The 14,606-nt window shown below is 39.4% G+C and overlaps 1 protein-coding gene across 1 annotated transcript in view; it reads left to right on the top strand.

The window, feature by feature from the left end:
- The window catches only part of si:ch211-186j3.6 (neural-cadherin), a 333,490-nt gene that overhangs the window by 268,425 nt on the left and 50,459 nt on the right, over window positions 1-14,606 (top strand). The window contains exons 31-32 of the mRNA XM_062419573.1: window positions 363-543; window positions 6,169-6,335. Of these exons, the coding sequence (XP_062275557.1) occupies window positions 363-543; window positions 6,169-6,335 (348 nt within the window). The remainder of the gene's footprint in view (window positions 1-362; window positions 544-6,168; window positions 6,336-14,606) is intronic.

Below are 14,606 nucleotides of genomic sequence, written 5' to 3'. Positions count from 1 at the left end.
TTAATACTTTTGTTTTTACTCTTTACTTTATTTTCCTCTTTTCAATCTGTGACTCCCCAAACCGGCTACTTACACCCTATGTGGCTGTCCTGAGTCTTCCCCAATCCCCCTTTATCTGCTGTCTCTTTGCTTTTTTGTCTCTGTTTTGTAAGCTACTTACTTACTGGCAACTCTCCCACCTTCTTCCTCTCAACCTCTCCCACCTGTTTCCCACTTTTGTCTCCTTCCTTTGTAACGCTCTGCCTTCACCTTTTCTTTCTCCTGTTGTCTTTGTTCCTCGTCACCTCACTACCTTTCCTCTTGACATCATCCTCTCTACGTTTTTACTAACCCATCTCCTGTCCTCTATCTCCTCCATTCAGCTGTATGATTTGGGCTCCCCGGCTGACTCCCAGTCCAGTTCTCCAGGCTGCCTGACCACTGATAGCAGCTGTGTCAACATGGGCTATCCGTCCTGTGGCCACCGGGGTCGCTGTCATGGCGAGTGGGGCTCCTTCAGCTGCCAGTGTGTGCCAGGATACACAGGACACCAGTGTGAAGAGGGTAAGCCAAACTTATTTTGGACAATTGCATTAAAGGAAAAACACCAAATTTAGTAATACTGATATGATCCATGGCTAAATGCTGGTAGCAAAGATTATGTTGAAGTGTAGCATGTAACACCTGGGAGTAGCTGGCTAATGGCACTTTTCCATTAAACAGTTCTAACACTACTCGCTTGGAACCTCGCCAGAGCAGGTACTAGAAAAGTACCAGGTACCAGGTACTATCCCTAACGGAGAAGCAAAAAAACAAGTCGAGCCGAGTAGTGCTAGAACTGTATAATGGAAAAGCCCCATAAGTAGCTTAGCTTTAGTACTTATTTGTTTTTAGCAACAGTACTTCAAAAAAATGTCAAAGTGGCTGTAACTGATACTGTTTTAAAATAATGCATCAAATGACAATGTGAGAGGCATCGCTCATGTAATGTAATGAACCTACAGAGAACCTGACTCAGTTAGCAACTAGCTAGAGCAGCATTTAGCAGCTAACAGGCCAGATATTTCTGTCAGGAGTTAGTAGAGAACAAAAACAGAGATTCATAGCAAGTTTCATTATTTATCTGCCAAATGTATTGTCTTTGTACACTCTCAGCGCTCTCATGGTACTTTTTTTTGCCTCAGCAAGCAGCTGTTTTCAGGGGGATATCTCTGAAAACCCTCCATACATTACCTCCTTAGCACCAAAAGAGCAGACAGTTAGCAGCTAGCCAGTGTAGCATTTAGCAGCTAAAGAGCCTGATATTTCTGTCAGGAGTTGGTAGAGAGCAAAAACAAAGCTAAAAAGAGAGTGACTATTGCATTTACATTCACCAGGCGGACAGAAACACGACTCCAAATTAACAATAATGTTGTGCTGGATGTGTAAATAAGCAACTGTTTGCCAATAAGTTAAACACACAAGCTTAAAAGCTGCTGATATATCAGTGTCATATTCACAGTTTGCTTCCGTTTTCCTTGAGCGGCGCAAAACAAAAAAAAGTGTTATCACGGGTTTAACAACTGCTGCAATTAAAATCACTGCGCTGATGGATTCTCACTTAAAACAACGTAGAAATATAAAGTGGCTGTATTGGTTGCATATGTTTTTTTTTTTTTTGCTGTTTTAAACCAGTAAGTAAATATACAAGCTAGTAATTATTGCCCTTATAACAAGCACAGTGTCACAGATTGAACATTTTTTTCTCCTGTTTGAATTATTAAATGTGAGATGGATAAAAGTAAGACTTATAGAGCCAACCTTTTTATTTTGACTACAAACTTTAATCAAGAATACATTTTGTAAAATGGAACATAAATTGGAGCAGAGAAAAAAGGTTGAGTGGACTATAGACATTGTTGGATCTTTGCAACCAAGGTTAATTATTTTCATCACCCACTGCTGTTCCATGCCTTCCCTAGAATTACTGCTATACAATGCCATCTGCTTCTTGGCATCTCATATGCAGGTGGGATGCACTCTATTTGCAAGTCTACACATACATAGGTCGTGCACTTGCCTTGATACAATATAGCGTGATTCTCCTCTGAGGATTCTTCATTACGGCTGTGTAATTCTTGTACACAGAGCAGCATGTGGGCTTCTGGCATGGTTTATATTAAAGATCCATATGGCCTGAAGAAAGTAGCTGCTTGCAAGCCTCTCTGTGTTGGCCTTATACCTGCAGAGGCGTTTGCCTGACAACACTGGTTGGAAGAGACTGTTGCTGGAGTGAGATTGGATCTTTTAATGACCTTCCTCTCCCTGGTCCTCCACTGTCTGGTGTACATGTCCTCCAGATCAGATTGAGGAGTGCACCTCCAGTGATGCTTTCTGCTGACCTCAGCACTATCTACCAGGCTTAAGTCTCGTTAGTACTTGCTTTTACTGCATGGTGATGCTCCCTTACAGCATTGGCTCAAACTGTAGAGTAGATTATTGGAGGATTTGAGAATATTTTGATTTCACTGAGATCTCACAAAGCAGCTAATTTATCAGGGTATCACAGTTATATTTTAATGTATTTCTAAGACACATTGCCAAAGATCTTTTAGTTGGTGCAACAGCTCACTAATTATCATTTACAGTCCTCTCAGAACACTGGTATGTCTCCCATCAGCCACTAAAAGCTACTAAAAAAAAAGTAAAAGTAGACAGACAAACTATCAATGATTAATTACATAAGTGAATTTATGAATAAATGAATGGAGGAATGTGAATGAGTCACTCTTAATATGAATGAAATGACTCATATCTTTGAAAAAGCAGCAAGCCCTGCAGTCGGTTTCGATTTTGGCAAAAAAAAAAAAAAAACAGGCCAGTCTTTTAAAAAAAGCAAAAAAAAACAGCAGATGTTTTGTACTATTATACCATACTGTGTTCATGTTCATGTGATCTACCCGGTTACATTTTAGACACAATTCTACATGGAAACACCACCTGTGTGACTCATCTAATGCTCGCCTCATATCCAGATTGTGCCTAAAGATGCTTTAGCTGAAGTATATTTACACCTGATATTAATCTGTTAAATTTAGCTTTCTCACAAATGACGTCAAAATATTTACATCCTCAGAGATGTTTCTCCAAGGACACCTAGTGATGGAAAAGAGTGTCCACAAAAGCACAACGAAATAAGATCCAAAAAGAAAATATGTCCTGGTGTCTCTTTTGCAGGTTTATGTGATCCGTTACAACTAGGGCTGTAATCAACCAAAGAAAATCTTGGTCGACTGAAGTCCTGAAATTTTGACTTAAATGGGGGGGTTAGATTAATTAGCTGTGGAGTACTTGGTAGCCTTGTCCGCCTAAATGAATTATAAATAAACATAAAAAAACTAGTAAGCTATTTGCAGTATATTAAATCACTTTTGACCTAATTATGTTGCACTGAAATGACACACTCGAGTCTGTCGGCTCTGACAGCGTTGCATCACGTGCACCTGCGCAATATCATAGCCTATGATTTCCAAAAAAAGTACTATGTCAACTAATGATATCAGCACAAGAACTGCTGAGGAATATGCAACATAATTTAGACAATTGTTTTTGTCATATGTTATAATAACTGACAGACATTATCATTTCAGCCGCTCTGTGAATGTCCTCGCACAGAGCGAGTCTGAACATAGGAGCTCAGCTTCGCGGCTGAGACACGAATAGACGCGCCCAATTGTCCTGAGTCAATTTTGGTTCTGTCCTGAAGATAGTTTTTCATTTCTTCTGTGCTTCTCCCACCTGATTCTGTAGAAACCAGATCTTCCTCATCTCCGCACAACAGCATAGCAATCTCCTTCTCTTTGTCGGTTTTCTTGACACATGTTGCTCCTCACCTCCAGGTTCACCTGTGCCTGTGGCTGCGCTGAGGGCACTCAGTCGGTCTGCCAGCTGTGCAACCACTGTATAGGCCTCGTCTCGTTTGGCATCATCCAGAAAAGACAGCTGCTTAAAACGAGGGTCTACTACTGCGGCTTTAATGTATACACTGTTCGTCATCATCATTCAGTTTTTAAACTCCCACCTACTGTCAATTTCTTCGACCAGCTTGCTTTTCATTTTCTTGGTAATGGGGCTGTCATCATCCGTGATGGCCAGGTGACGTTTCTTCAAGTTTGCCAGCATGGGTACTGTTGCAGACAGGGACGTGTTGTCCTCTGGTTGTCATCGGTTTCAGCACATTTTTAATGTCCTCTACCGCATTCCAGTGTGCTGTGGTAAGGTCCCGTGTACTGCTGTCGCTCTTCTTCGGTCAGACAGCACTGCGGTAATGGACCAGCGTTGCTCCAGCAGTCGCTCCAACATTGAAAATGTTGAGTTCCACATACAACAGAAACTCTCTTTGCTTCTGGAATTCCAAAGGTATCCAACTTCAGATAGTCACGCAGCAATGTTTCTTCCTGTGTGCGCCTCTTCTATTTGTTTTGTCTCAAGCACAAGACTCTGTGCTTTCCAGTCTCCGTCAATGAAATGGGCAGTCACTGTCATACAGGACTCCATTCTAAGAGATCTCCACATATCTGTGGTCAAGCTCAGTGCCTCGCTGTGTTGTATTAACTCTGAAACTTTCTCTTTGAGTCCCTCATATTTTGCTGTTATTCCATGCATGATTGTTTGGCGTGCTGCCACTGTATATCCAGGTTCCAAAACTTTTAACAAGTTCTTAAAACCTTGGCCCTCCACAACACCAATGGGCCTCATATCCTGAGCAATAAAGTCGACAATTCCTTCCATGATATTATTTTTTGCGTTTGGATGATAGAGGAGGCTTAACATCCAGCATGGTCTGGGTGTGTCTGGGGGATGCTACAGTCATTGCGGGCGGGTGCGCCGTGCAGTTATAAAACGATTATTAGACTAAAACATTGAAATATGCCAATTCTGGTATGTTCATATAGCCTACTCAAAACAGACGGGGAAACATAACACAGACAAGTTAGCTTACCGTTTCTAGGTGATATGCCATGTTTGTAGTCGAGCTGTGATAGCAAACTGTTGTTTGCAAACTTTGCATTCGACTTTTTTTCCATGATCTATTTTTGTAAAATGCTGCCACACTGCCGATGTCTGTGACATGGTAGAGGAGGACTGACTGTAAATTAAACGCTCACTGTTAAATAAATATTCAGCAAACCACCAGACTGAGGCCTTCTAGTACTTTCTTCAATCTGTCTCCAGTGGGTTGGGCTAATCCAAAAAAAGTGAAAACAAGGGGGGTGATCTGAAGACAGACTGTTACCTGTGAAACAGGGGTGCTCTGAAAACACCCCCATTAGCGATTAGTGCTTTCCACCTGATGAAATTAACACAGCAAAAAATCGACCAATCAGAATTTTGGTCGAGCCAGAACGTGTCGACCAATAAATCGACTAGTCAATTGGGAGATTACGGCCCTAGTTACAACAATCACTTATTTGATAAATATCCCCATTTAAACTGTTTTACTTCACCACATTCCTCTCTTCTATTCTCAACTTATCTATGAGTAGGGTAATGATGTTAATGTGTATAATTTATTAATGTTAATATGAATTGATATCTACAAATCCCAAATGTCTTGGTGGGATTGGTAAGGAGAAAAACATGAAACTGAATTTCGAGAAGACGCGACTGATCAGCTGCATATTGCATACCAAGAACAAACCAAAAATTTGACATCGCCTTCAAACGGGGTCTCACGAAGTACTCAACTCATCTCAAAGTTACACGGAAGAGAGGCGAAGATGGAGAGGTGTGGAAGGAAATCTAACTTGCATATGCTATGAGATGGAAGAATGGCTTCGAAAAACATTTTAGCTGTGCTTGGTTTAGTCTGCCTGGCATGTAAAAAAAAATCCACTTCTGGGAACATGGGTCTAAGAAAGAAGAAGCAAGCATAACCAAGCTAAACCACACATACATATTCTATCATGTGTTTTTTGCATATTCTGCACCGCCACCAGCTGTCTGCATACTGTGAGGAATTTAAAGAGTTGTGAAACTGATTTATTTGAAGTTACTCGAGGTCACTGAAGGCCCCCTGAAGTAAAGCGACTTCTAAATGGATAAAACGGGATGTGTAACATTTAAAACTTTAATTGTGTTTAGTCTCAATCATAGCACCATTTTGACTGACTTGGTTTTGTGTTGTATGTGTGTGTGTGCCAACACCAGAGGTCCCAGAGTATTCTTTTGATGGGCACAGTCACGTGCACTACCAGCTGACGTCCCCGCTGCCAGCCCGGAGGACGTGGGTTCAAGTTCTGGTTCGAACCCGCAAACACAGCAGCAGCATCCTCAGTCTGATCTCGAAGGAGCAGAGCGAATACCTACGACTGGAGGTGAGTGTGTGTGTGTGTGTGTGTGTGTGGAGACTCTGATGGAAGATTGTCTCCTTAGCTGGAAAAATTGTTGGGTTTTTTGGCATATTTTGGTTATGTGAGGTAAAAATCAACAGGTAATAGTGTATTTTTGCAAAATTCTGAATATAGTGAATGTATTTTCTCTTTCCTTCCTGTCTCTCTAACCTGCGAAGAAGCAGCAGTCATTTTGCCCGTCATACATAAGACTTAATATATGTAGTGTTTCTGTTGCTGTCTTTTAACTTCAGTTATTAGTAGACAGCACAGACAGCGGAAGCTGTTAAACTATACGTACGATTTATCAAACATTCCTGTGAATGTGAACTCTTTAAAGGAATAGTTCAACATTTTTGGGTGAATTCTTTGCTTTATTTTCAAGACAGAGATTACAATATTGATATCAATACCATGTCTTTGTGTTAAAGTTGAGTTGAAACTCAATTTTTTTGTGTAAGGAAATCTAAACTTTATAATTTTCAAAATAGAGAATAAAAACTTTTTTGTACATATTTATGCAAACAATGTTTAAGCTTAAAACCTCTGAGTGGGCGTTTCCCTTGGTACTGACGGAGTGACAAATGAGTATGCATTCCCATCAAAAACTACACATCATAAGGTTTATCCCACAAATGTTGATGCACAGCATTTTTCTTCATTTTTTCCCCTTTTCCAACAAGCTAACACAGCCTTGGTTATCAAACAGTGAATAGTTTTTTGTCTCTTTACAACATTCAAAAAGCAAGTGAGGCTGACATCCTTGGGCCTGTGTGGCTGTTTGTAAGTGATATTGCAATCGATATGTAGTGCCTGCCCACACACATTTCATACAAATTACTTACCAACATCGTCAGTTCTAATTTATTTTGTTTAATTTTAGTGAGTTTTTAAGTATAAAGATGCTTCAGACTAGCTTAGCTCTGTCATTAGCTCTGCCCCATGAAACAAAAAAATGTTGTTTTTTACATTTTGCCTCTATGTACCATTTAAACAAACGTTAAAAAAAAAAAAGTTTTAATTTGTCAGCTTTAGAAATAAGGGCAGGTTTATTTATTTTTTTCAATATACACATAGCCAGGCTAGCTGTCTTCCTGCTACTGTCCCACTGATGAAAGCCCTTAGCGACATTCCTGGGAAAAATCACAAGCAACCAGCAGCAAGCGACACATATTCCATCACCAAGCAGTGGTTGGTCCATAAGAGGGTAAAAACACATAAAAACAGTCTGACGTCACTAAGGCAACACTGTTTGAACCTCTGGGAAGTGAGGTCAAAAATACACCTGTAATTACTGCTTATCGCCACAGGTGTCACCAAAGAGAATGAAACTGATATTTGAGATTTTTACTTGAATGCGATTTCACATTTTTATTTATTTGTGTTTACTAAACTTACCATTGAAGAAAATAGAGGTAGTGATGGATTAGCAGTACAATTTGAGTCTGAAAGCACACTGCCAGGAATGAATACATTAGATGTAGTATTTGGTTATTTGTCTCGAAGGCTTCATGTCTCCCACTCTTCTTTTCCTCTGGCTGCTCAGCTCACACTTGACTTGTTCTCTCATAATTGTTTATTTGCCAGCCTCCCTCTGTTTTTTTCACTCCTTTTCCACTCCCGACTTTCTTTCTGGTATCAAGCCGTGCCTTCTCACCCCGCGCTGCTACCACAGGTATTGATCAAACATCAGCGTTGAAAATGATGATGATTATCCATTCCACTGCTGTTACAGTGCAACCTCTCCTCTGATTCCCGTCTGTCTCTCCTTCTTTCCATCCATCTATACATTTCCTTTTTAAATGTCATACTGCTCCCCCAGCACAGACACAGGAGGAGTGAGTTCACATCACTTACCCACCATAAATAGTGTTTTTATTCATGGGTGCAGACAGCATGAAAATGTGTATAATGTTATGAAGTAGCCGCCTCCTCTTCAGTGAAACATTTGAAACCCGGCAATGCTCTTATTATAGAGACATAACCATATTGCCTTATAGGATTATGTTTTTCACTGATAGTTTTGTTTGTTTTTAATCAGAGGAAGGAATTAGTATGCGTTACTCTTCACTGGGTGCAAATGTGAGGATTTCTTTGTTTCTGCTGTTTGTGTTTCTTGCATTCCAACAACACAGTTAGTTAAAATATTACACTTCTTTGTTCTTCTACAGCCCCCTCTCCCCCCTCCTCCTTTGGGTTACTGATTATAGCTCTTTATGTTTTTTTCATTCTGCAGTTACTTCCTTGATTGATACAAGTGCGTATTTGTCAATAATTATAACTTATCCTGTGGGCACCAATAAATGGAGGCTGTTATATAAATAATATATGAATATAATGAATGACAATATAGTAAAACACAGTTGTAATAATGTGATTAAGAAGTTAGAATTGATAACAATACTGTACTAAAATAAAAATGTCCTTACATTCACATTTAACAGTTTATAAGACAGCTTAATTTAAAGTCACATTCTTGTTAAGGCTGAAGTCTTCTAGTAAGAATGGACACATAGTGAAAAGAGCTAATTCATACCTGTACCTGTAAGGCTAAAGAACTCCACCCCTGTGTTACTGAACTGTGTAATTTGAGCACATACGTTCATCTAATAAATCTAAATCTTTGGCAATAGCATATCTAACAAAATAATCTAAACTTAAAGATCACTTTACTAGCTTTCAGAACTTCCACCCACACCTCACATTATCACCAGTGGATGGAGCTAGCTCAGGTGACCAAAGTATTAAACTTATAAATAGCTATTATGTAATGGTGCAGCAGTTGTGGTTCTATTTTATTGTTCAATAGTATATTTTTGTCTTATTCCTTTATAAGCAGTGTGAAGTTGTACCAAGATATTTTCATCAACTACACTCATGTTGAACAGTAGAAAACTTTCCATAAATTTCAAATATCAGAGCTAAACATCTAGTTTTAGTGTCAGAGTCACAAACGTTTTAATGTATGTAGGAATACATTCATCCATACTCAACTGTGAGTAGCCTCAGTTGCACCCACAAAATGTATTAGTTGTGTCCTAATTGCAAAATACTAATTCTTACCATGTTTGTGTCTCTTTACAGTAGAAAATACCAAATTAAGTATAATTATAGTTACACCACGGATATTTATACTGCTGAATCTACAGTACATTGTTGATGGGAACTATCGCCCCAAAGTAGTAAAAAACATAAAAGCTAGGAGTGACAAAATAAAGGAATACTACATGCAGATTCTGCTACACATAACACAAGGGGACACTAAATGGTTTAACAACTATGAAAACTATGTAAATAATATCCTGTGGGTCCCACAGTTCTGTATGGAACCTTTTGGACCAATATGTTAGACAGCTCTGTACAGCCACCATCAAAACACCAAATGAGAAAATATCTTCTGTGAGAATGTGTTAATCTGGTTTCACAGTCTTGGAGAATCTGTGACAAGGACTGTCACCTTGCTGAGCCGTTGTACTTACAGCTGGAACAAAGTGTGAATGAATAAGGCATAAAAGCAAAAATGAGATTTTTTTCTCATTATTTGTGATGGTTTCCAGTTCCAAGAAAGTGCACCTCCAACATTATTTTAATAATGGTCCAACATAATTCTAATCATGTGAATAACATTGAACCATCGCTACTTATTTTCACCATTCAACCACAAGCACTGTTTCCTCTCACTTGCATGCCACGTTTTAAAAGTGGTCTTAAAATGAATAAAATGTTTGTTTTGATTGGTGACTTGTACTCATGACTTTTGAATTTCAAAGCACAGCCCTCATTTAATTCCACTTTACTGCGTGGCCCTCAAAACTTTGACTGACAGAATTAACAAAACAAAATAATTGAATTGATTGTAGTAGAGCACACAGGCAAGTCAAACAACTGTGACTGAAGGCAAAAAGTTTTAATTTTCATTATCAGAGGTTGTTAAGTGAGTCGTGGAAATAAAGGGAATCACTTCACTGAAATTAAAGCAGACAAAGCAAGCTGATCAAATAGTAAATTACACTTGACAATTACCACTTACCATGAATAATCTCCTAGAATGCCCTAATCAACACAGACTGACTGACTATATAAGTATACAATAGATACATGGTTAATCAGTCTTCTAACATTGAAGTTGACAATGCACTTCACAATTATGACAATTTAAATATAAGCAAACAGGATTTAAAAAGGCCACACTTCAGAGGCATACGCAAATCAATAATCGTTACGAAGTTGCACAGTACAAATGAAAAACACAGTGTCATATAGTATCTTGTGAAGCGTTCAGCGGCACATGCTTTTCAGCCTTTGGTCTTCTTCAGTGTCATTACTTCACAGTGGGGGTGAGCTCCCATTTTTTGGCAGCCACGTTCAACGATTAACCATCAGCCAATAAATATGTACAGACTGTAATGAAGGGGGGGAGAAAAAAAAAAGTGAATAGCATTTTGCATAAACACATTACCGACTAATTGGAGACAATTATAGGGCGCTCATTTGATGCAGGGGCAAAAATCTTGCCCACCACTGCAGAGAACCACTGCAGAGAACTACTTTGCATTTGTGGTAATTAACACTTGTTTAGAGGTGTGAAGCCAGTGAGACATTACTTCCTTGTCAGTGCACTAGCAGCTTTTAAGTTGCCAGTTAGCCTGCCTTAAGCTAAACATATAGTATGTGTGATTGGTTTAGCTACAGGGTTACCTGGTAGGCTACACCACAGCTGTTGTGTGCATCCTCAGAAATGTCACTACACACCTGGGGCTGCAGCAGCTTATGGAGATACCACATACAGCCACAGTAAAAACCATGTTTGGTTAGTTTCCTTCTAGGAGACTACGATGCCTGTGAAGACATTAATACATTTAAAGATAGATTCGGTAGTATTATTGGTTTCACTCAGTAACCCATATCTAACAAAGATCTTTCCACTGTAACTCCTGCTGACTGTCACTTTGAATAAATGTACATGAAGACACTTCAGACCATTTCAGTGGCGAGATATAGTGGAAAAGGTAAGCTGGAGCACACATGGAGACAATGTACGCTATGCCCTATGTTATTAATACTGTAGACTTATGGGTTTGACTATGAATGAGCAGTGTGGTACAAATTAAATATATTCTTAAACTACAGGAAACTTTTCTTTCACAAACACATGGTAACGCTTCAGCCTGATCAAGCTGGATCTCCTGCTGTTTAAGAGTATTTAACATAAATTACATTTATCTGCCTTCAGGCTGGTAAGAATTCAAAGCGATAACATTTGCCCAGCAGCGTTTTTAAAATTTGTATTCATCTTATTTATTTATTTTATGACCAAATCAATATCTTGTCTCTAAAGCAACAGACCACAAGTCACATCTCTGGAGATGGGTGGGGAAAATGAATAGCACTTGTATTAATGTGAAGCAGAGTATTGCTTATAATGAGCGCAGAGCTCTGTTTACTTACCCAGTCTAATTTAAGGTGAAAGGAAATGCATGAATCCGTCATATATGCACATAATGTACATTTCCGCATCATCATTTAATTATGGTAAGAGGGCCGATTAACACATCATCTGCACACATCTGCGTCATACCAACAGACCGCAGCGCCAAAAGCAGCCTGTGGTGGGAAGCGACTGGGGGAATGAAGCCGTCCCTGCTGTGGGACTGTTTACTCAAAAATGTCACACACCTTCAATACGCACCTACCGTATCACGCTCGTGCAAAAAAGAAACACTCATACTCCCAAACACATCCAGTCGCCACATCACCGAGGGAGAAAAGCAGGAGCCAAATTGCTCCATTCCGTTCAGCTTTAATTGGGGGTAAAATCAGGTGGCTGTGAGTGTGTCTGGTTAAAAATCACTGCCCCAGTGGATTCTAAATATAATTAATACTTCATCACAGAGCCTTGAAATGAGCCACGGTTCTCCAACTAAACAACCTTGGAGCCGTCCGGCACTTTACCCACTGCATCAAAGAAGGAGAAGGAGCAGCTGAAGGAGACATGGATGGCAAACGGAAAGACGGAAGGAATGAAGCGACTTGATGGAAAACAAAGCAGAGAGTAGTGGAATAAAAAGTGAGAGGACAGGGATAGAGGAAGAGGCAGAGAAAGAGTGACTTGACAGGCATTGGTTAATTTGTATTAATGAAGTTCAGACGTCTTCTCTCTCTCTCACTCTCACTCTCTCACTCTGCTCATATCACTCCTCTGTTTACGTGGCAGAGGAAGATGGAGGGAAGAAAATTATGCTCAGTGGGACACTTGGAGGAAACAGTTTGAAATTGAAATGAGAACGACCCACCCACCACCCTATCCCTCTTAACATGATCTTCTGACTTATTCTCTTTATCTTTCTCACCCTTCCTCCCTCGCTTTCTCACACACACACATACAGAAACACAGGCTCCTGGAATTGTACGCCCATTACAGTCAAGCCCTTGTCAAACGAGTTCACATGATGTTGATTAAGCCGCCAGGTAAATCTCTCCGTCTTTCAGAGTATCCTGGAGATTTTAATCTTGTGTCAGGTTTGATATTCCCTTGCTAGCTGGATGAATACATTAGTCATTAGGAGAGACTTCCACCACCCGAGCAGCTAACTTCCAAGTTGTCTTTCTGCTAACTTGAATAGGGACACCAAAATGAAATCATGCCCCACCAAAATGCCCTTGAGAGCACAGGGATACAGCTTTTTGTGTCAACATAAGACAAGTGTTGTTCCCTCTTTCTCACTTCTCATCCATAAATTCTCTCTCCTGTTTAACTGTCTCACTCCCTTTTGTCCCTGGCCCCTCATCATTTCTTCACAAGACACTTTTCCTCAACAAGAAGTCCTCCCAGAGCTGGACCCAGTGTATGGTGTTTCTTGACTGTAATGACAGCAGGGCATGTTTGTAGTCAACAAATTGCAAGTTAAAATGTCATCTTTACAAGAACATTGCCTCATTTAAAAGTATTTTAGGCCCATAGAAACAGCATAAATCACATCTAGATTTTCTCCAAGTGCTTTGTGATCATATTATGGTAAAAGTAGCCTGTCCTGACAAGAAAAACAACAGTATAGGTTACAAATTCAGCTGGCACAAACAACCTATAGTTAGGTTTTCAACATCTAGCAGCTGTAATTATGACTCAGGGAAAGTGACAGATGTGGCATTAAAACCTAGCCTTTATTTTATTGATTTGAGTGTTCATTGTTATGTTTGTTTGATATGATGGAGGTTTATCATCATCAAGTGGTAGAAAATGACAGCTTACTATATGGGAGTTTGAGGGGGGAGTGAGATAGTAGTCGGGTCTGTCAGTGCTCCAGGTGGAAGTATCTGTTTCTCTTAATTCTTTTTGGTGTTTCAACTCAGTATTTTTCTGATTTCTGGTTACATCAATTAATTCCGGATCACTTTGTTGAAAAATGTATGGCCCAAAGTCCGATGACCCTGCATTTTTTCATAAAGTTTTGGAATTACTCTCAGACGATAGATCTTCCGATATTTTTTTTTTTTGCTGGCGATTTTAATTGCTATTTGGATTCACCTTTAGAAAGTTCATCCTCTAAATCTCCAACAATTAATTCTGTTCAAACACTAATAATCTGATTCAATCTTTAACTGTGGTAGACATTTGGAGAATACAACACAGCGACAAAAAGGAATATTAATTTTACTCACATGTGCATCAGTCAAATTCACTACTTTTATTATAAAGGTCGGTTCAGTCTCTAATATTAGTAACACAAATTGTAACACTATATGGATCTCTGATCATAGACCTGTTACCCTGCAGCAACAGTCATCCTTTTCCAGTTAAAATATAATTGGAGATTTAACCCCTCACTGTTGTCATTACCAGGTTTTAAGGAGTACATGAACAGAAATCGCTGAGTATTTTTAGAGATCAGTGACAATGGAAAGGTTTCAGACTCCCTGGGAGTCTCCCACGTTCCCTGCTTAACACTTACAATGACCATGAGAGGATGTGTTTCTTTTGAGACGTTAAGGGGGGGGGGAAAAGTAAAAGACTAAAGGAAATTGAACGAGAAATTATTCATATAGAACAAAAATATAAGACATACACTCTGACTATAACAAGAATATCCTTGAATTCAAGAATCGTCCATGGAGGGGAAATTATTACTAAAGATGAGGTGTAGACATTCTGGATTGAGAGATGAACCTCAAAAATTACTCAAGACAATTTAAAGCTGAACTCTCAAAGACTCATATTCATAAAATACAGTCAACTGGAAAAATACTCACTGATATCAA

Source organism: Scomber scombrus, chromosome 1 (genome assembly GCF_963691925.1).
Source record: "Scomber scombrus chromosome 1, fScoSco1.1, whole genome shotgun sequence".
NCBI lineage: Eukaryota > Metazoa > Chordata > Actinopteri > Scombriformes > Scombridae > Scomber > Scomber scombrus.
The sequence above is the reverse complement of the archived record's forward strand: the minus strand, read 5'-3'. Positions and strand labels throughout refer to the sequence as shown.